The sequence below is a fragment of the Elgaria multicarinata genome, chromosome 22 (assembly GCF_023053635.1).
Source record: "Elgaria multicarinata webbii isolate HBS135686 ecotype San Diego chromosome 22, rElgMul1.1.pri, whole genome shotgun sequence".
NCBI classification, from domain to species: Eukaryota; Metazoa; Chordata; class Lepidosauria; order Squamata; family Anguidae; genus Elgaria; species Elgaria multicarinata.
Genome location: NC_086192.1, coordinates 2718573 through 2741069, shown reverse-complemented (window position 1 = coordinate 2741069; position 22497 = coordinate 2718573). Strand labels below are relative to the sequence as shown.

Here is a 22497-nt window from a genome sequence, read left to right as displayed (position 1 = left end):
GGAGGCAAAACCTGGGTATCCCAATCCGGGGGCTCAGTCCATGAATCTTTTTGGGGTGGGGGTGGATTTCTTAAACCTTGTGGCGGGGAAGTGGGATTCACATTCTCAGCGTTCCCATGGGTGGCTCCTCTCTCTCTCTCTCTCTCTCTCTCAATCGTATCCTCTTTTCAAAACAATGAGGGAATTCTTCCACATTGGCTGGCAATCGCCTCCCCACCCAGCCCTCCCACGAATAGCATCCTCCAGATCAGTTGATGTTGCAGTGCCCATCATTTTCAACCAGCATGATGGGATTTGCAGTCCAGCGCATCTGGAAGGTACCAGGCGGTGAAAGCTGCTGTTCAAGGGCATTCTAGAAGGGAAAGCCTGTCTGCGGCCACGCGCAAAGAGATCTTCAGAAATTCAGCTCCCCTTGAAAGGCTGCTGCAAGATTTGAGGGCCGGCTTTTACCCTCCAGGCTTTGTCCAGATATCTCTTCAGTGGGAAGAATGTCTTAGCTCAGTGTTCCTCTAAGTTCCTTCGTTGGGAGGCCGAGGACCCAAATGAAATCAACCCAAGCCCAGATCAGCCATTCCCAAACTGGTATCCTCCAGCTGTTTTGGATTGCAAGTCCCATCACCCCCGACAGTATCCCAGTGGCTGGGGAACACGGGCGGGAGGGTGAGGTTGCGCTCGTGTCCTCCTTGGGAGCGTCCCACGGGCCCCTGTGTGAACAAAACGCTCGACGAAATGGACCCTTGGCCTGATCCAGCAAGGCGTCTCATTTTTCCTATGACCATTGGGCAGGCTGGCTGGTGCTGATGGGAGTTGGGGTCCAAAACATCTGGAGACCGCCAGGTTGGAGAAGGCTGATCCAGGATTTGTTTGTGTGTGTTTTTATCAATGGATCTTACGCCTTGTCTATTTTGGCCTGCTCTCCTGTCCTAATGCGATACATTAAAAAAAAAAAAAAGCATATAGCGTTGGCAAAACCCTTAAAATATTTGCAGTGGAGTGTAGCTTTTCATGAAACACTGCCACCGCCTCGCTGTTTTGAATATTGCGCTGGGACCGGATAGGGAGGCCATTGCCAGAGAGAGGAATCCTTTTTCAGCCCGTTTTGTGAACGCGAGCGCCGTCCTTTTGAAGGTGGTGGGTTTGGTTTGGCTCTGGGGTTGACCGATTGGGGCTCCCGCGAAAGCCTCGCCCGGAGTTGCGCACTAACGAAACGCGTGCGGATTCCTCCCTCTCCCCCGCTTCTAGAACAACGAGAAGCAAATGCGCCAGCTCTCGGTCATTCCCCCCATGATGTTCGACGCAGAACAACGTCGTGTGAAGTTCATCAACATGAACGGGCTGATGGAGGACCCCATGAAGGTGCACAAGGACAGGCAGTTCATGAACGTCTGGACTGACCACGAGAAGGAGATCTTTAAAGAAAAGTAATCTTTTCGTTTGTTTGTTTGTTTTCAAAGTGGGCGTTTTGCATTCCGTGCAAGGGGAAGGTCTGCCGCTGTTGACAGCCGTCGTCTTCCAGGGCCTTGTAATTGAGCGGTGGAGCATTTGTTTTGCAGGATCAGTCCGGGGCTTCTGTAGTTAACAAGGGTTAGGGAGGAGGAAGAGGCGTTGATAGCCCCTCTCTGCCCGGAGCCCCCAGAGAGCTGCAGCCCAGGCAATATGGGGCTCCCCGACCTTCTTTGGGGTTGGTGGGCACTGTTGGACTGTTGAGGGAGAGTTGTGGGTGCTCTTTCAAAATGGCTGCCACGGTGGGTGGGGCTTGCCCCTTCCGGAAGCGGCCACCGTGACGGCTCCCGAAACGCTCATTTCCCAGAACGTGAAACCTGAGACTTCAGAGAAGAAAAGCCACCTGTCCCAAAACCTAAGTATAAGGCACAGGCAGGGGCTTTGCTCTCAGACACCTAGCTGCACTTTTGAACCCAAGCAAATCCAGCGCTGGGGAGCGGGGGGTGCCCCTTCACTCTGCACCAGGCCGGCCTTCCCAGTTGTAATTCTCCTAAGAAATATATAATTCTTAGGGAATAACAGTGGCCCAGCATGGTATATGGCAGCTGAGAGGACTGAAAAGTGGAGGTTCGGGAGGGAGCAAAGTGAACCTCCATGGCCAGAGGTAGTCTATCTGAATACCCAATTCTGGGAATGCTGCTGGAAAGCTGGCGACATGGACCATTTTGGTCTGGCGCTTCTGAGGGGCTGGTAAAGAGAAGAGCAGCCTGCCCTCCGAAGCACAGGGTTCGGAAACCGGGGCATCCTCGCAGCTCCCGTAATCCCTGGCCCGCTGGCTGGGGCTGATGGAAGTTGTGGTCCAAAAACCCTGGAGGGCCCTAGCTTGCCGCCCCCCTGCCTAGGTTTGGGGCTGTTCACATGGATTTGTCTAACCTCCTTTAAAGCTCACATGTTCGTGTTCAGTCATTGACGGAGCAAATAGTTAATTCTTAGTCATTCGGGGCTGCGTACAGATTGTGCGGTTTCTCTGCAGGCTGTCCATGGTGTGCGGGACGGCTACTGGATCCTCGAAGGCACGGCTTTCATGTTAAAAACCCCAACCAAACCTAGGGTGCAAGTTTCTAGCCCTGATGGCTGCAGCCGGGTGAAATCTCGGAAACTAGCAGAGGGGCGGCGAAAAGCAGGGCTGCCGGTCAGCAAGGGCGTTGGCGACGTTGTGTAGATTTTGCGTGCCTCCTTTGAATGTTCATGTAAGATTCGTGCAGGCTACAAGGGCAATTCGAGGGAGAAAATCCAAGGTGTGTTGCTGGAACTTGACTTTTCTCTCTCTCTCTCTCTCTCTGTTTTTCTGCAGGTTTGTCCAGCACCCTAAGAACTTTGGCCTAATTGCTTCCTACTTGGAAAGAAAGGTGAGAGCGTGCCGGCGTGTGTGTGCGTCTGCGTTTTGCGAGACGCCCGGATGCCGTGGAGTAGAGAGTTCCTCCTTCTTCCGAACACTTATACCGCCGTATTGGTTCAAGCGTTTCCTTTTCCCACCCTGAATAGTTGGGGGACAGTCCTCAAAAGCTCTTGCGGTCCGAATGTTGCAGATGGGGAATTGACCATCCCTTTATCATGTACGCTGTGCCCCTGTCCAGACCTAAACGTCCCGATCTGAGGAACGGTGGTTCATTGGCGCGGGCGCTGTGCATGCGCATTCCTTCCTTCCTTCCCTAATGTAACACTTAAGGGAGACTGTGATTTAACAAAGCCCAGAAGGTTCTGCGTTTAAGAGGCATAAAGGGAGAGGACGCAGAGCGGGCAGCGGGCCGTTCTCGGTCCGATAAACCCTGGTTTGGTTCCGCTGTGTTGAGCCTCTTTGTCCTTGAGCACTGAATTCAAATTTCAGAAAAGCTCTCGAGCGGGGGGGGGACATATTCCAATGGGGCGGGGCCTAAGACAGAAGACGGTGGGGCCAAGAAGACCAGCCCATTAAGCTTTTACTGCCGGTAACTAAGCCTTAGTAGAGGCATTTAAAGCTTCTAGAACGGGGGGAACTGCCCCAAAGCCGGAAAATCGCCAAACAATCAGAGTTGGGAAGAAAGGGGGCGGGGCCTTCTGGACAACCTCCACGGGCCACGTGTGGCCCCTGAGCTCAAGGTTCCCCGCCCCTGTTCTAGGATGACGGCAGAGAGAGTGTTAGGGTTAGATTCTTGCTTTTGTTCTGAGAGCTTTTCTTTTAACGAAAAGAAAAAGAAAACCCATCCCACCGTCTTCTTGCTTCAGAATGTTCCGGACTGTGTCTTGTATTACTATTTGACCAAGAAAAACGAAAACTACAAGGCCCTTGTGCGACGGAACTACAGCAAGCGGCGAGGAAGGAACCAGGTGCGTTGCGTTGAGTGTTACGACCCGCTGGTTTTCTCACGACTGAAAAAGGCAATTGGAAATTATTATTATTACTATTATTATTGTTATTGTTGTTGTTGTTGTTATTATTATTGCTGCTGCTGCTATTACTACTACTGCTTTGAAAAAAACCGCCCACCCCCCTGTCTTTCGTATGCTGGCTTTTGTGGTGTGTCGCTGTTGTTTAATCCCAGCGTTCCTTCTCGCCACTGTTTCCCACCCGCCCAAATGTTTTTTTTATTCCTGAGGCAAAAAGCTTTTCGCTTCGGATTAAAACTGCAAATGTGCTTTGCTCTTGTACAGCCCCAAAAAAAGGGGGGTATCACATATTTATTTGTTTATTTTATTTATAGACTGCCTAACTGGCAATTGCTCTTGAGCAGCTTTGCAAACATTAAAAAAAACAACCCCAAACCAATAAGGAAATGACCATATCCAAATGTAACAGCAAAAAATACCCAAAGTGTTTAAAACGCTGAAAATATTCAAAGAGTTGTAGGGTTAGCCATCGGAGCAGCAGATGAAAGTTTAAAGGCCCGCTGGGAGAGGAAGGTCTTAACCTGGTGTCTAAATGAAAATGCCCGCTGGTTTCCCTGGGAAGGTTCCACAGATGGGGAGGCCACCACAAAAAAGTCTCTGTAGCCACCTGTCACGGCCCTCTGGACGGCAACAGCCAGAGAAGGTGATTGAGAACACAGGGAAAGGGCCTATTAAAGCCTTTCCCAACCAGGAGCCTTGCAGGTGGATTGGACTGCAAGGCCTATCATTCCCAGCAACTCAAATGATCCAGGGGCTGGAGCATTTCCTCTATGAGGGAAGGTGACAACAGCTGGGATGGTTTAGCTTGGAAAGAAGGAGGCTGAGGGGAGACAGGATAGAGGTGTGCAAAATCATGCCTGGTGTGGCTGTTGTCGATCAGGCTGGTCCACTGAGCCTGAGTGGTTGCGTGTGGCTTGGCTCTTCGCTTTCCCTGTCTGTGTGTGTGGCTTGGCTCTTCTGCTCAGTGGTCCGCCTCTGTTTGTGGCGAATCTGTGGTCTGGATGATGTGGGTCAGCGCGTAAGAAGAGTATTATCCTACCTCCTTGGGGAGAGAGGTTGGACGAGATGGCCTCTTGGTTTCGTTCCGCTTCAGGCATCTCTGAATTTGGAGGTCAGGGCTGCAGAGAAAACGAAGCGTTTGTCTTGCACTGCGATTGGTCAGGCGCTTCTGCCGTGCGCCCCCGGGTGCATCTCAAACCAACCTTGCCAATGAAGTCGGAGCAGTTCTGTAACCATTTAAAAACTTTGCATTTGGCAATTCAAAGCAGGCTAGACTACCCTTCTTCCCCCCACCCTGGGTGGTGCAGACCTTGTTGACTGTGACCTCGCAGTGGCGCACTCTTGGGTGCTCTTCCGTTTGGCCTGGTCGACCTTCTACTTTTCTTCCTCCATCTACTCGCAAGGCCTCTGAACTTCCATCGGTTGAACGAAACTTCGAATGCTTTGGTCGATTTTAGGAGTGTCCAGTTTTGACTTCCTGGCGGTGGCTTTTTAATCCGCAAGACGCAAAAGCAAAGCTGTGCGTTTGGATGCCATTTTGGTCCTGGCGTGTGACAGTAGCGGAAAATGAAATAAAACCCGGCCTTTCTTCTCCTTACGTTGAACGATACGACGGCTTCTTATGATGCGGAAAGTTTCTGCACGCTTGCCTCTGTATGTCGCACAAAGGCATCTTCTTGAGTGGAATGTGGTGGTTCTTTGAAATCTGCAGATATTTAAATTCTAAATTGGTTAGCATTGCAACAATTGGTCCGTTTTTAGACAGCATTGCCCTCACTGGACGTGGTGCCCCAAAGTTTTGTTTAATACTTTATTTATAAACGACTTCATGTTTTCGATGTCTTGTACAGCAGGGGTGGGCAGAGGGTACAACTGCATGGTGTTAGACTACTGTAATGAACACTTTGTGGGGCTGCCCTTGAAAGTGGTTTGGAAAGGGCAATTGTAGAAATTCCCGGGCTCCAAACTCTTGGATTCCAACTGTAGGTCTTTTGCACCCATCGCTGGCTGGTGGATCTCTCTGGTTTCTAGTAAATACAAAACCACAAAGTTGATCATAGAATCATAGAATAGCAGAGTTGGAAGGGGCCTACAAGGCCATCGAGTCCAATCCCCTGCTCAATGCAGGATCCTGCAAGCCTCAACCAAGCCCTCATTTGCTGTCCAGGGACTGGGAAAACAGAATCCCTTCTGACAAGCTTCCTTGGCATATGATGAGCTCATTAATGCATCAGTTGAATTGTTTTGGTTCTCACTGATATTTTAGTTGTTTTATGGGGTGATAAGTTCTGTTAACGGATAACTGTTTTTAGCTGTTACAAATTCCGTACGTTTTCATTTTGTCACAAAATCTCTTGAGTCTTTTTCTTTGAGAGGCATCTAAAAAGTAATCATAGAATCATAGAATAGCAGAGTTGGAAGGGGCCTACAAGGCCATCAAGTCCAACCCCCTGCTCAATGCAGGAAGCCACCCTAAAGCATCCCTGACAGATGGTTGTCCAGCTGCCTCTTGAAGGCCTCTAGTGTGGGAGAGCCCACAACCTCCCTAGGTAACTGGTTCCATTGTCGTACTGCTCTAACAGTCAGGAAGTTAATTAACAGTAATTAAGAATAGTAATGCTAGTCACAAATAATATTAATTAGGGAAATAACTGAAGTAATGGAAATAAATAACGGAAGGAAATAATGGGAAAAATCTAAGTCCTTTTCAAAGTAGACCCATTGAAATTAATAGGACTTCAGTTAGCCACGGCTAATGTAAGTCTCATTCATTTCAATTTGGCCTACTCTTAAGTAGGACGTTTGGTGGATTTTACCCAGCGAAACGGTTTTGTGAACCGCCCAGAGAGTTCCAGCTATGGGGCGGGTCTAGAAATAAAATAAAATAAAATGAACAAATAACGGAAATTAATACTACGATGAGCCGGGGGTGGGTGGGGAGAAATGTCCTTGTTCCAGAGGCATTCAGCGCTCAAACCGACAGCTGGAAAAGAGAGACAGAGGCAGGAGAAGAGAGAGATGAGCACTAAAAAAACTCCCCGTACCATTGAGTGTCTGAAATCGTTGTGCCGACGGAGCCGGCTGTACAACCTTGGGGAAGAAATGGATGTGAATTTCCCCTCCCCTGTCCCTTGCGGGGAGCGGAACGTGTGCCTGGGTAGCCCCCCCCCCCCCCGCTATGCAATGGGCACGAGCCGCTGTCGTCCCGTCCGCCCCCCACAAACCGGTCCGCGTGTCTCTTGCGGCAGGTGGTACGTCCAGGCGAACTGACTAGACGGGAAAGCGCGGTGCGTCTGTGACAGCCAATCAAGCCCCCTCTCCGCCAGGGGGATTACCTCGCGTGACCCCGGCCGGATTAGAAACCCGCGTGTGAGATGGGGCGGCTCAGTTAGGCGGCTTAAGCGGGTAGGATGACACCGTCCGTCCGTCCCCTTTCCCTTCCCGGAATCGAAACCCGGCTGGGGCAGGCCGTCTTCTGCTGCCTTCCCCTGTCCTTTTGAGCCTTAATCTTTGCCTTCTTTTTATTTTTTTAAAAAAAGCCCCCACGGCAGCTGCCCCTCCCCGGCCGGGGATAGTAAAAGGGTTTTTAAGCAGCTGATGAGCGTGCAGGTACGTCGGTCCGCGAGGCGACAGCCCAGCGAAGGTTTGTGTTTCCAGAACTGTCTTTTTTAGGCCGGGGCGGGAGGGGGGGGCGGGGCGGTGTCGTCTGCGTTACAGGCTCGGTTCGCTAGTTAAGCCACCTCTAATCCCATTACCGGCTTATATCAGAAGTGGGGGGGAATCTTTAAAATTAGGAAGCGAGCGATTGGAGCCTTCTAATTGGGGTCAGGAACGGGATTCCTTCCTCCGCCACCCCGCAACTTTGCAAAGTTGACCCTTTGCGTCTCGGTCTTGCTGAACTTTTTTTTTTAAAAAAAAAAAAACTTTGGCACGTCCCACATCTCGTTAAACAAATACTTGGAATAACCAGGTAACGCTGGAGCTCAGCTGCAAACGCTTGGGAGCGTCAACAAAGCTGCCCGGGGTTTCTTGTTTTCGCAGCGTGCCGCCTCCGGTGTGAAAGCGTCAAGAGGGAATTGCTGTTTTTTCCTTTAAAAACCGCCTTTTTTCTTTTTTAAATTAAGTGACCTCCGGTTCTTTTAGAATTGAGCTATCCGTTGATACGGCACGGCGGGATTTGGGAAATGTGTATGCAGACCGGTTGTGTGTGTTTCGTAAGGCTCCTTTACAACGAAAAGTCCCGCTCCTTTTTTCCTTTTTCTTTTTAAAAGCGTGTCGTATCACTTAACAACATGCAGCTGTTTCCCCCCCTCTTTCGTTCTATTTCTTAACCCTTTTTATCAGAACCGGCTTGAGGCATTTTTGTATCCAAGCTGGAAGTGCTGGGGGGAAAAACACCCTTTTCCACCTCGCACATCGTGACATTTCTTTCTTTACTTAGTTTCTTTACTTATATGCTGCTTAATATAATAACATTAAATTCAATGGGTCGCACGATCCATCCACCCGTGGGGTGCGTGATGCACCGTGTTCCGTGCGTAGCCTCGCTTCATTTCTTGCTGGTTTTTAATTGCTGTTTTATTGTGATCCCATTTTTACCGCTTTTAATATTTTATGCATTTTATCGCCGTAAGTCGCCTCGTGAGGACTCCTGCCCCGAAAGGCGGCCCAGAAATGTCTCAGAAAAATAACAAATAAATTTCGACGGGTCTTGCGCTGGTGAAGATCCTGGCGGCTTGCGCCCGATGGGTCGGATCCGCCCTTCTCCCTCTGTTCCGCCCGTAGCCATTTCAGGATCGCTTCCCAGCGGGGCTGCTACCTGTTTCAACCACCTGCCGAGCTGACGGAAAGGTCCGGGAAGCTTTGGATCTCCATTTCAGCCTGCAGGAGGAAGGGATTTCGTGCCGTCTTTGAGGCGATTTTGCTACTTCACTTCTCTCTAAAATGTAGTAAATGCTCTCCCTCCACACACACAAATTCATTCTCTCTCTCCCCTCCATCCCATCTGGTAGGTTCTCCATCTGAGTGCAACGTAGGATTATTTGCATTGGCAATCCTTTCGGTTATTCTAAATAAATCACGCAAGGCCGGGACATTCTCTCGAGTCTTCCTGTGGGCCAGAAATATAACCCAGTTCCCCCCCCCCCCCCCGGCCCTCCCCACTCAATTTCGTCTACCTCTATACTCCAGCCTATTAATCTAAATATTACTTGGGTATTTTAGAACTGAAACAGCTGAACTTCTTGTAACTGAGGCGCTCTGTGTGTGTGTGTGTGTGTGTGTATTTCTGTGTTTGTGTGTCTGGGTGTGTTGCGTGTTTTCGTTCGGGTGGGGCCATTCGGACGGCTGCGAAACCCTTTTGCAGCAAACGGTCAGTGAGTGTATTTAAACCGTGGCTATGGAGCCACCATGGTTAGGAATGGTTCACACGACACGCTAAGCCACAGGGGTTAAGCATTTTGTGCTATAAGCATTATGGTTTAGCGTGCCGCGTGAACCATACCTAAGCATGGTGTCTATGTCTGAAGCACCAAGGCGTCTTCTCCAACGCAAAGCCCCTGGCAGGATGCAAGTGAGTTTTTGTGGGCTGTACGCCCTAGGATTACCTACTGCTAGTGCCTTTCAAGGGTAGCCCAGCACCGCCATTTTTATTTATTTATTTATACCCTTTCACATTGTGGATTTCCCCCCGAAAGCATCCTGGGATTTGTAGTTCTATCAGGGTGCTGAACATTCCTTCCTGGAGATTTATAGCGCTGTAATGGAATTGCATTTCCCATAGTTCTTTGCAAGGGCCCAGGATGACTGTTCTAAACCAATCCAGGTCTGTCGTTTGGCTCCGCTTCATTGGCAGTTGGCACGGGCAAACATCCATTTGATTTATTTAGCATACATATTATTGACTCTTGTTTCTTCCACCTCGCTGTTAATAATTACTTTTCACCATGAAATGCCAAAGCCAAAATTCATCTAGAATCCACCCTTCCTGCTCTGTGTGTAAATCACCGCTTGCCTAATCACCTCTGACGAGTAAGAATTATCTCTAGGCGACTAGGCAAAAGGAACCTTTTTTTCTCTTTGGTAAACTGGAAGACAATAGTGTGTTTTTTTTTTCCCTTTCAGGCTAGTTTTTTATTTTCATTTTGTTTTTCTTTCATTTTGTTTTTATTACTGGCTGTTTGCCATAATAAATTGGATTGATTGATTTCAGGCAGCTGAGCTTTATGTGAGCACTTCTAACCCTTGTTGCGTTGAGTTTTGCAAGGCTGTCCCATGTGGGAATATGCCATGGCTCAGCCTCAATGGTTTTTTTCCTCCTCCAAAAGGTCCAGTGTGCGTGTTTGCATATTGGACCTTAAGTGGGGAGTGAAGAAAGCTTATGACTTCTCATCCAACCCCGGACCCAAGCCCCCCAGTTTGTCATGTTGTGTAACCCCGATTACTTCCATTTCAGCAACAACTCACACGTCCCTCACAAGAAGAAAAAGTCGAAGAAAAAATAGAGGAGGAGAAAGCGGAGAAAACCGAGAAGAAGGAGGAGGAAAAAAGAGATGAAGAGGAAAAAGACGAAAAGGAAGAATCCAAGTGAGTTTTTTTCTCACTGTTTCTTTGTGGTGGGTGATGTACGTTTGTATGTGTGCAATCTGTACCCGTCTTCCTTAGTATTTGTTTCCAAAGCCGGAAACATTCTGTTTCGTTGATTTAAAATCAATTAAATTTTAATTGATTTTAAAATCAATTCACCCACTTGGAGAGCAGCTGGCAGTCAAGAAACGTGAATAAAAACCAGCCCCAACAATACAAATACCACGAAACAATGGTCATGAAAACAATTCAGGGACAGCCGAGCGGACCAAATAACATGCCGATTCTTAAAATCCATGGGCGAATAAATAGGTTTGGACCCAGTGCGGAAAAGATACCCACGTTAGTGCCGCTTCAAAGTCAGAGTGCCAACGCAGAGAAGGCCCTGTGTTGTAGCACCACGTGATGAACTTCCTCTAACAAGGGGACACGGAGAGACGACCTTAAGATGAATTTAATTTAAACTTGCGTTGAAATCTGAGAGAGGGAGTGGGGTCTATGGGGTTAAATCTGCTGTCTTGCTTATGGGCTTTCTGTTGGGGCGTTGCGGTTGGCCACCGTGTGAACAGAACGCAAGGCTAGGGAGGCCCTTGGTCTGATCCAGCAGGGCTGCTCGTAGGCTTCACCCTTTCTCTTTTAATGATTGGAGAATTCTTCCCCCCTCCCCGCTGTGCCCACCTGCACAGTGGGGTGGGGGGTGGGCAGGAGGCAACACGTCTACCGCAGCTTAAGGCCCCGGCGTTAAAAGTCATTTTAAATCAACTTTTCCCGGGGCCGACTTCAAAAACAATTGGCTCTTTCAGTTTTTTGAGTTGCACAGAATTCTTCACCGGGCCTCCCTGCCCGATGAGGAGGGCTGCGGATACCCCGAGCTGGCTACATCGACCCGAATCAGTTCAATGAAAGAGATTGCTTTCGGCGCTTGGGACTGGCCTCTGGCAGGTCTATCCAGGCACATTTAAAACCTAAGACTCTCAAGATGTCCCAGTTGTTATTTTTGTTGTAATGGTTTTATATGCTCTTTTAATCAGTTTCATGTGTTTGATAAATATTGTATTGCACTTCATGTTGTTCCCTGCCTTGATCCAAAGGGTAAGAAATTATAGAATCATAGAATAGCAGAGTTGGAAGGGGCCTACAAGGCCATCGAGTCCAACCCCCTGCTCAATGCAGGAATCCAACTTGAAGCATCCCTGACAGATGGCTGTCCAGCTGCCTCTTGAAGGCCTCTAGTGTGGGAGAGCCCATCACCTCTCTAGATCATTGGTTCCATTGTCATGCCGCTCTAACCGTTAGGAAGTTTTTCCTGATGTCCAGCTGGAATCTGGCTTCCTGTCACTTGAGCCCCTTATTCCGTGACCTGCACTCTGGGAGGATCGAGAAGAGATCCTGGCCCTCCTCTGTGTGACAACCTTTCAAGTATTTGAAGAGTGCTATCATGTCTCCTCTCCGTCTTCTCTTCTCCAGGCTAAACATGCCCAGTTCTTTCAGTCTCTTCTGGCTTTTTTTTACCAGACCCCTGATTTATCCTCGTTGCCCTCCTCTGTTGTTGTTGTTTTGCCTTTGGGGGACCGGTGCTATCTACCCTCGGGTCAGAAAGTCACGCTCTTCCTCGATTCTCTCTGTGCCTCCTTCTCAGGGAGAATATCAAAGAGAAAGACAAGGTCGAGGCTGTCCCTGAAGAGCCGGAGGAACGGGAGCAAGCAGCTCCGCGGGGCCGGAAGACCGCCAACAGCCAAGGTCGGCGGAAGGGCCGGATCACCCGGTCGATGACGAACGAAGCGGCCGCCGCCAACGCCGCCAACGCCACCACTGAGGAACCGCCGCCACCGCTGCCTCCCCCACCAGAACCTTGTAAGTAGAGCCTGAAGGCGGATCGGGTCTGGTCCAGAGGATTTGCAGCCAGCCAGAGGCATGAAAATGTTTTCCTCCCGTGACCCTTCTTTCGACTCTGGTCTCGAAGCGGCTTGAAGGAGGGTTGGAAGTAGTGGGGAAGGGGAAGCCCCGTCTCTGCGCCTTTGCTGGCTGCCCCCGGAAGGTTGATGGAGGGGCCATAGCTTATTTATTTATTATTTATTTATTTAGAATATTTATATACCGCTCCCCATAGAAAAATTTCGGAGCGGTGTACAAGGTAAAATTAAAATAAAAACAGAATAAAACAGTTAAAACAAAATTTAAAAAGAAGCAAAAATCAGAAATCCAAGGCTGCATGTTAAAGAAAGGCTTCTTGGAATAAAGATGTTTTCAGGAGGCGCCGAAAGGAGTACAAGGTCGGAGCCTGCCTGACCTCCAGAGGCAGGGAGTTCCACAGGAGGGGGGCCACCACGCTGAAGGCTCTTCCCCTGGTGGATTCCAATCGGAGGATGGATCTAGGTGGCACCACCAGGAGCAGGCCCTCAGATGACCTCAGTGACCGGGCAGGTTGGTAAGGGAGAAGGCGCTCTCTCAGGTATCCTGGTCCCAAGTTGTTTAGGGCTTTGTACACAAGTACAAGAACCTTCAACCTGGCCCGGTAGCGAATGGGCAGCCAGTGCAGTTCCCTCAGCAGAGGAGTTACATGCAGCTCCAGACAACAGCAGAGCTGCAGCATTCTGCACTAGCTCCAGCTTCCGGAGCAGCTTCAAGGGCAGCCCCACGTAGAGCGCGTTGCAGTAATCCAGCCTTGGGGCTACCAATGCCTGTACCACCGTGGCCAAGCGATCCCTGTCCAGGAGAGGCCGTAGTTGGCGAACCAGCCGAAGATGGTCAAAGGCACTCCGAGCCGTGGCGGAGGATCCCGGGTTAGTGGACAGGTCATCGGTTCCAGCCTGCCCCCCAGCATCTCAGGGTAAAGCAGAGATGGTCGATGTGTGGTAGGGGACAGGCGTGGGCTCCCCTGCCCTGCCTGCCCCCTGCCACAGCCCCAAATTAAAAAAACATCCCTCTCTAAAGGATCGAAAGGGACAAGTTTGTGAGCTAAATTTGATTCTTTTGGTCCTCCGTAGCCGCTACCGAACACCAAAAGGATTAAATTTAGCCTGGAAACCCTTACTAATGCTGCAGAGTGGTTTGCTGCTGAATTTCGGCCGCACGTCAGCGATTCCTCCCTCCCCTTTGGGGTGGCATCCCGTAAACTGTGCAGCACCCTGCGGATTGCTGGGGGAGCAGAGGGGCGGGTGGATGTTTCTGGGACAAAAATGGCCCCCGGAGCTCCCACAGTTGCCCACCCCTGTGTTGAAGGCTCGGTTATCAAGCGATGGGGGGGGGGGGGGAAGCGGGAGAATTGCCTGATGGAAGGTGAATAGAAAGCTGGAACGTCAGCATGGGCAGGAAAACGACAGGGAGCCTTGTCTGTGGATGGGGGAGTCTGGCCTTGTGGGAACTCACGACCTGCTTCCGGTTCTCCCAAGGACCCCTCGTATACCTCGGTTTGCACATCGTTGTGCTAAACACTGTTGGAGACAGGAAATGCAGGGGAGGAAAGAGCACAGGGAGCTGGTTGTGTGGGGCGCTGGTGTCCACGGAAGCCACGTCCATCCTCGGCCCGTCCCTGTGTTTGAGATCTCATCCGTTCGCAGTTCTGATCTGCTGGAGACATAGCTCAGGGATAAATCTACGTCCCATGCGCACGGGAGAGACACAGCGTCCGTCCGTGGCATCGCTCTCCCTCGTAATATAAAACTAACGAAAGCATCGCTAAATTAATACTAAATGTGGGACAATAAAACAGCTGGGGGGGGGGAAGTGCAGAAAAGAGTAACTGAAAAGATCCAGGGGCTGGAGCATCTCCCCTCGGGGGGAAGGTGGCAACAGAATGGATTGTTTAGCTTGGAAAAAAGGAGGCTAAGGGGAGACAGGATAGAGGTGGACAAAATCATGTATGGTGTGGAAAAGGCGGATGGGGTGACATTTTTCCCCCTCTCTCAAAATACTAGAACCCAACAGGATCATATCCCATGAAGCTAATTGGTGGGAGATTCAGGTCACATCAAAGGAACGACTTCGTCACACAGCGCAGAGTTAAATTGTGGAACTCACTGCCACAAGTTGTAGTGATGGCCCCTAGCCCTGATGGTTGTGTGCTACCTCCAGTATCCTGGGCAGTGGGCCTGTGTGCTCCAGTTGCTGTGGAACATGGGCGGGAGGGTGCTGTTGCACCATGTCCTGCTTCATGGGTCCCTGGTTGACAGCCGGTTGGCCACTGTGTGAACCGAATGCTGGACTAGATGGACCCTCGGTCTGATCCAGCATCAGGGCACTTCTGATGTTCTTACAGTGATGCACGTCCCTAATCACACAATAGACAGCACCTAAGGAAAATACAGCCGCAGACAGGCACTCAGATAACACTGAACAAAAAAAGGGTTTTCTGCACTCACTTTTTCTTCCTGCTCTCTTCCGCCACCGCCCCCTTCACCCCCAGCTTTTGTAAATATAGTTTCCAGACAAATTGGTATGGAGCTTTTCTTCTATCTGCATGGACTGGCTGCCCTAGTTGAAAGAATAAGAGGCAAATAAAAACAAGCAAACAAACACAAAAACCAGGTCAGTCCATCTGCCGAGACATTGCACACATGGCATTGATGTTTTAAGAAATTCAGTGAATGTTCGCTCTTTGCAATAGCCCCGGGTCTGTTAACTCCAATCCGTCGCCCACGTGAGGAATAACTGCTGAGTAGGTACATCTCTGTAGTAATTTCCTTTTCTTTCTTTTTTAAATAAAAAGCACGATGCAATGCAATTCTGTGCTCAGGAGGTAAGCCGAAATTTTAAAAAGGAGGAATTATTATTACAGTGAACGCAGTAGTATTCACTGAGTTAAAGACGAAGATGATGATGATGATTAGATTTCTAGGCCGCCCCATAGCCAAAGCTCTCTGGGCGGCTTGCAAACGGTTAAAACATTAAACATCGATATACAGAATTTATAACCATAAAAACGTAAAACAGACGGCATACAAAGAAAGACAACATCCGTTTAATTACAACTTTAAGCTCTCAGCCAAACCTAAAGATAGATCCGAATTGACTGGAAAACTCAACGTAGGCTGCTAAATGCCTGGGAGAAGAGAGAAATCTTGACCTGGCGCCGAGAAGATAACCATGTTGGCGCCAGGCGGGCCTCGTCGGGGAGATCGTTCCATAATTGGGGGCCACCACTGAAAAGGCCCTCCCCCTTGTTGCCGTCCTCTGAGCTTCCCTTGGAGTAGGCACCCGGAGGAGGAATAAAAATATACAGCAGGCACCACCTGCAAGCAATGTCTTGGGAAGCAAAAGGCCCACTTTGTTTAGGATCTCCGAGTGGAATCGTTCCTTCTAATAGTGAATTCGGCTGGTGAGTGCCAACTGATATCAGGCCCAAGTGGGGCCACCAAGAAACAGCGAGGGCAATAAACAGTGTTCAGGTTTGCAGAAGTACAAAGTGTACTTTTTAACAACAACTAGTGGTGAAAATACACGCGCGTGCACACAGGCACACACGGAAACAGCCCCATTGAGTTTGCCCCGGAGCGAACAGGAGTCCTAGGATGCTGCAAGTCTGTTGGGGGGGGAGAAATGGCTGCGTGGTAGAGCAGGTTCAGTCCCCCAGTAGAGCTGGAGAAAAAAACCCTCCTGTTTATATTAGCTCTTTATTCAGAGCCATGAGGACTAGAATTTTAGTTTAGTTTTAGGGGAAGGGCTGTAGCTGAATGGTAGAGTCCCTGCTCTGCGTGCAGAACGTCCCAAGATGCAGAAAAGGGCAACTGAAACGTTCCAGGGGCTGGAGCATCTCCCCAGCGAGGGAAGGTGACGACAGCTGGCATTGTTTAGTTTGGAGAAAGGGAGGCAGGATCGAGGTGTACAAAATGATGCACGGTGTGGAGAAGGAGGCATTTTTCTCCCTCTCCCATAACGCTAGAATCCCATGAAGCTGAACTTTGGGAGATTCAGGACAGATCCAAGGAAGGACTTCTTTGCCCAGTGCAGAGTTGAACTGTGGAACTCACTTCCACAAGATGTGGTGAAAGCCACCCAATTGGAATGGTTTTAAAAGGGGGTTGGATAAATTCCTGGAGATGAAGGCGATCCATGGCTACTAGCCCTGATGGCCACGTGCTACGTCCGGGATTCGAGGCAGTAAGCTTATATACATACCAGTTGCTGGGGAACATGGGTGGGAGGGTGCTATATCACTTGTGTCCTGCTTGTGGGTCCCTGGTCAACAGCTGGTTGGCCACTGTGTGTGAACAGCCTCCTTCCCCGGCAACCTCCAGATTTTGGGGACTACAACTCCTAGCATTCCTGACCATTGGCCATGCTGGCTGGGGTTGATAGGGGTTGAAGTCCAAAAATATCTGGAGGACACCAGGGTGGGAGGATGCTGGTTTAGGTTGTCAGGCTAAAGTGGCCGGGGGTGGAGCGTGCCCTCTCCCAGCCTAGCCTGCCTCCCAGGGTGGTTGTGAGGTTAAATTTGGGGGAGAATCATGTATCCTGTCGAGTTCTTTGGAAGGGCGGGCGGTGATAACTGTACTCAAATGAGCCAGCAGTGTGGCGCAGTGGCTAGAGTGTCAGACTGGGAGTCGGGAGATCCGGATTCTAGTCCCCACTCAGCCATGGAAACCCACTGGGTGACTTTGGGCCAGTCACAGGCTGTCAGCCCAACCCACCTCACAGGGTTGTTGTTGTGAGGGTAAAATGGAGAGGAGGAGGATTACGTACGCCGCCTTGGGTTTCTTGGAGGACAAAACGCGGGAAATAAATGCAATAATAATAATAATAATAATAATTAATAATACAACCAATGGAATAAAGAAACACAATGTGTGGTAATGCTTGCCCCCGTGTCCTCACCCTGGTTTATGCGCTGCCTCTCCTTGCGGCCGGTAACGCAGAACGGGGTGGGTGGGGTGGAGAAACGCATCCCCAAACGATGTCACGATACGGGATAAGTTGTACGGCTACGGGGAAGACTCGGGCTGGGAGCAACCTCCAGGCGGGACTGCTGCGTCTCCCGTTTCATTTCTTCTAACACGGAGTTTTGCTCTGGCGTTACGCTTGGCCGGGGCAAGGAGGGGGACGACCCGCCGGAAACGTTCGCCCACCCAAGTGGCCGGGAGCTGCTTTCCCCCCCTGCCGTCTCCTTAGTCAGTTCAATGGGGCCGACCCGAAAGAACTTTCCGGCGGGTCACGCCCCGTGTTTGTCTTAACGTCCTCCAAGAAGAGATGTGGAGGATCACAAACGTTTTCTGCACGGCTCACCCCACCCCTTCGCACCCACCCACCCACCCACCCGGGATCTCTCCCCTTCTCTTTCTCCGCCCCCCCTCCTCGGCCAGGTTTTTCTTTTTCTTTTATGTAATAAGAGCCGACTGCCTCCTGCTGTCAATGGGCATCCTTCACAAGCGGCCTGAGCAGGCCTTAATGTAAACAGATTAATAGATTACGCCGAACGCGCGAGACCTGGCCCTTTCACCATCTGACGGCGTCTTCTCTCTCTCTCTCCCTCCCTCCTCTGTTCCAGCCTCAGCAGAGCCGGTGGAGACTTCCCGCTGGACGGAAGAAGAAATGGAAGTTGCAAAAAAAGGTAAGGCTCTCCCTCGTTGGGTTTCTTTTGCAAAGGCGAAGAGTTTGGGGCCGGCGTGGGGGTGGAGTTCTGTTCCCTGGGCGGACGTGCCTGGGACTAACGCAACGTCCTTTCAAGGAGTCTCGCCGGACCTTTTCCTGAGAGCTCAAAACGTAGGAAGCCGACGTAGATCAGCTCAGGCTGGCTGCTTCAGTATTGTCCACTCAGGTCTCCAAGGTCTTTCAGGAACAAGCCTATGAACTTTCTACGTGCAAAGAAAAGTTCCCTGCCGTGGAGCCATGGCCCCTGCTGGTTTAAGGGTTCCATCCTGCACCTGAACAAGACCTAGCTCACCTCCTTCCCCCCGTCCTTTTTATGGAAAGCGTGATGCCAAGCTGATTTTCCCTTTTCTGTCCTCTAGCGGCTCCGGTTGTGGCTTTAGTTCCTTGCTCCGCGAGGCCTTTGACCCCAAGCGTAACTTTCGGCGGTTCTGCTAGCCCTTTGGAGAACCAACGGGCCGAGATGGTTCCAGCGTGGCAGGATTTTCTAATTTTACCAGGCAGTTTGAGCCAATGCTGGCAGGGGCCAGGGGGAACCCCACTAAATACCATTTTGAACCGTTCTTTCCCCAGGGCTACAGACGGGTTGAAGTCTGGATGGTCAGTCGAGCGTTCCCCAACCTGTCACCCCCCAAATGGGTTGGGACTCCAACTCCCAGCATCCCCAAGGCATCCAGAGGGTGCCCATTTAGGAAGGGCTGTCTTCGGGAGCGTAGATGGCCTTGAATACTCCTTTAACAAACACTTTGAGGCTGAAACAGGCAGGTACCCGTTAAAATGGGGCTCCTTTGATAATGGATACTGGAGGTCATATTCAGCTTGCGATCTACAACCATTCCAAGACCCTTCTCGCTTGTAGTATTGCTGAGCCAAGTGTCCTACAAGATGGGGGATACTGGGCTCAGCAATACTACAAGTGAGAAGGATCTTGGAATGGTTGTAGTTCGCAAGCTGAACATGAGCCAACAGTGTGATGTGGCTGCAAAAAAAAAAGCAAACACCATTTTGGGTTGCATTTATAGAAGCACAGCTTCCAAATCGCACGAGGTACTGGTTTCCCTCTCTTCAGCACTGGTTAGGCATCATCTTGAATGTTGCATCTGATTCTGGACACAGACAAGCTGGAGGGGGCTCGGAGGAGGGCAACCAGGATGCTCAGGGGTCTGGAAACAAAGCCCTATGAAGACAGACTGAAAGAACTGGGCATGTTTAGCCTGGAGAAGAGAAGATTGAGGGGAGACATGAGAGCACTCTTCAAATACTTGAAAGGTTGCCATACAGAGGAGGGCCAGGATCTCTTCTCGATCCTCCCAGAGTGCAGGACACGGAATAACGGGCTCAAGTTAAAGGAAGCCGGATTCCGGCTGGACATCAGGGAAAACGTCCTGACTGTTAGAGCAGTACAACAATGGAACCAGTTCCCTAGGGAGGTTGTGGGCTCTCCCACGCTAGAGCCATTCAAGAGGCAGCTGGACAACCCTCTGTCAGGGATGCTTTAATAATAATATATTTATTTATTTGTTACCCGCTTCTCCCTCTGGATCGAGGCGGGGTACAATACAAATAAAACCACCATAAAATACATACAACTAATTCAAACGTTTAAAACCGGTGCATCATTAAAAGCAGCACACCATTAAAAAAGGCATCTTGAAATTCAGCTGGGTAGGCCTTTCAGATGGAGTCCTGCATTGGGCAGGGGGTTGGACTCCATGGCCTTAGAGGCCCCTTCCAACTCTACGATTCTATGATTCTAGGTCGGTTCTTGCAGAACTTCTGTGGGCTCGGTGCCTGGCCTCTCTGTGTTCTAGGGGGTTCTTTCCCAAAAAGTATTATAGCTACGTGAGAATGAAACGTTTGGGAAAATGTGATGCGAGGGCACCGGTTTATTCTTGAGCACCAACTGCTGCTCCTCGGTAGCTGAGGTTGACCTCTGCCAAAGAACTTGGAAAGGGCTCCTTCTATTCAAGTGAGGTGGAATTGGGTCATGGGGACAAGCCTTCCCCTGGAGTGTTGGACTACAGTTCCCATCATTCCCAGCAATAGTGGAGTGCTTTGACTGTGGAATCGAGCAGCTTTTTGTTTTGCTTGGACCCCTTCTCCACCCGCCCTCCTGACGCCTCCCAAATCTTTTATAAAAATCCACCACGTTGATATCGGTGCGTAAAGTGGGCTGATGCTTAGCGTGCCGTTTGTTCCAGCTATTTCTCAACCGCAGCTCCAGCGAAGCACGTGGGAATTTAATAGCAAGATATTTCTTTAAAACAACAACCTTAAAATGCCTATAGCAAACTAGTTCTCAATTCCGACAAAGGGATTTTGATCTGGTTTGTTGCATAAACAAGCAAAGCAAAGCAAAAAAAACCCACGTTTTACAACGGTAATAATAATAGTAGTAATACTACTACCATTCAAAGAAATGTAAATACCGCGACCGTCCAATGCATGGTTTTAATTTGTATGACTTGATTTGCCCAGTGCTTGAAAGAGGCCACGGCACAGACCCCACCCCACCCCACCCCCTGGGCAGCCTAAAAATGTATAAAAACCACCCCAGATGTTTTGGGTTTTCTGTGCTCATGACTTGCTGCCTGTAGGACTACCAATCTTCAATTCTAATTCTATTGGTGGATATTTTTTGTTGATATCCTGGCAACTGCCACTTTTCTTCCCCTCTATCCCAGTTCAGACTCCAACGAAACCTTTCCTTTTAAAACAACAACACTACAATACTGGTTCAGGTTCTGTTCCAGTTGGAAGCCCGGGCCAAAAGCCAACGCTGAATGTTTCGCCTGCCTCGGTGACTTCGATACGTCTGTGCTTTGGTTTGGTTTGGTTTGGTTTTGCTTTCCTCCTGATCTGTCTCCAGTCTTCTCGTTTCACTCCGTAACACCCCGCTTCCTGGCTGCTCTCACCATCTCTGTTGACTTCCTGCGTTTGACAAAGTGGGTCCCCACCCACCCTGGGAAGTTTACGTCGCAGAATATATATTTGTTAGCCTCTGAAAGGGTGTGTTTGGAGATGCCCTAGGGTGGGGTGAGGGTTTCTAAACCCTCCTTCCCGCTGAGAACCTGCCTCAGACTTCCCCCAATCTGCAAAGGATGTTCTTAGTTGGTCACGCCAGAATGTGACCGAAAGTATTCCCACCTCGCCGAGTAGGACCTGCAGCAAAATGCTGTAGTATACCCTACCTCCGTGCTAGAGGGGACTGGAAACTAGCCGTACCTTCCGTCAGGATAACTATAACCCATCCTCCCTCACTCTGCCGCCCTCCGGATGTGTCAGACTACACCTCCCATCATCTGGGGGTGATGGGTGTTGTAGTCAAAAGCAACTGGAGGGCACCAGGCTCCCTCACTCCCCTTTGGGTTTTTTCCTCCCATTTCCGTACAGCTCCGTGTCCCTTGGTCCCAGGTGACTCCTCCGCACCTGCCCTCCTCTCGATTTTATTTATTTGCAGCACTTTTAGCCCGCTCCTTCACCCAAAACAGGTCCCTGGATCAGCTTGCAATGATAAACAAGAAGACACGGGGGTGTTAACGGCGTCCTTTCCTTTCTTTGGTCCCTCTGCGAGTCCTCCTGAGCGCACGGATGCTGCCTTCCCTTTTCTAAGTGCAACCTCCCCTCCCCTCCTCCGTGGTCCATTCCTGTCGGCACGGAGGCACCGGTTTCCGCGCTTAGAGGGAACGACAGCCCCCCAAGCCGGCGCTCTGAAAAAGATCCCCAGCCAGGATTTCAACCTTACGTCACCGTGTGGCATCTGATCGGGGCGACGATGTCGTCCTTGATCTTAGCTCCATTTTTGCCCTACTCTGTCTGTCTCTCTCTGCTGCCCTGTGCTTAATACTGGCTGTCGGGAGGCGGTGGGGGTGAGCAGCTTTATGGGCCCAGGGAGAATTAGGTTATGTCAACCAGGGAGACAGCATGATCCAGCAGATAAGCCCTCGGTGCTGCCGGGTCAGGAGAGCTGGGCGGTGTTCCCCCCCTTCTTTTTCTTCTGGGCACTGCCATGGTTTGACCTCACGGAGCGTTGATCCTGTCCTCAGAGCGCTTCAGTCCTGCCGTGTGGGAAAAGAGGCTAATTCCAGCCTCTGGAGAGAAGGATTGTAGGCCCGGTTTATGCATGGAGATTGATTGATTGATTGATTTAATTATTTATTGCACTTCTATACCACCCCCATAGCCAGGGCTCTCTGGGCGGTTTTCAGAAATCCTAAAATTAAGATAAAAACGAGTATACAAAATTTAAAATTCTAAAACACAGAACATACACGCATAAAGCATTAAAAGCTGTTTAAAAACTAAACGCGGGTGATTAAGATGTGCCGCCATATGCCTGGGCAAAGAGGAAAGTCTTAACCTGGCGCCGGAAAGATAGCAGCGTTGGCACCAGGCGAGCCTCGTCAGGGAGATCGTTCCATAGTCTGGGGGCCACCACCGAAAAGGCCCTGTCCCTCG

The 22497-nt window shown here is 50.2% G+C and overlaps 1 protein-coding gene across 5 annotated transcripts in view; it reads left to right on the top strand.

The window, feature by feature from the left end:
- Positions 1-22497, top strand: part of NCOR1 (nuclear receptor corepressor 1) — a 94078-nt gene that overhangs the window by 34608 nt on the left and 36973 nt on the right. For 3 of the 5 annotated variants that reach the window (XM_063146439.1, XM_063146440.1, XM_063146438.1), the window contains 6 exons: positions 1243-1421; positions 2798-2852; positions 3709-3861; positions 10325-10455; positions 12095-12309; positions 17939-18001. In XM_063146439.1, coding sequence (XP_063002509.1) covers positions 1243-1421; positions 2798-2852; positions 3709-3861; positions 10325-10455; positions 12095-12309; positions 17939-18001 — 796 coding nt within the window. The remainder of the gene's footprint in view (positions 1-1242; positions 1422-2797; positions 2853-3708; positions 3862-10324; positions 10456-12094; positions 12310-17938; positions 18002-22497) is intronic. The other 2 variants (XM_063146442.1, XM_063146441.1) reach the window with 1 other exon arrangement.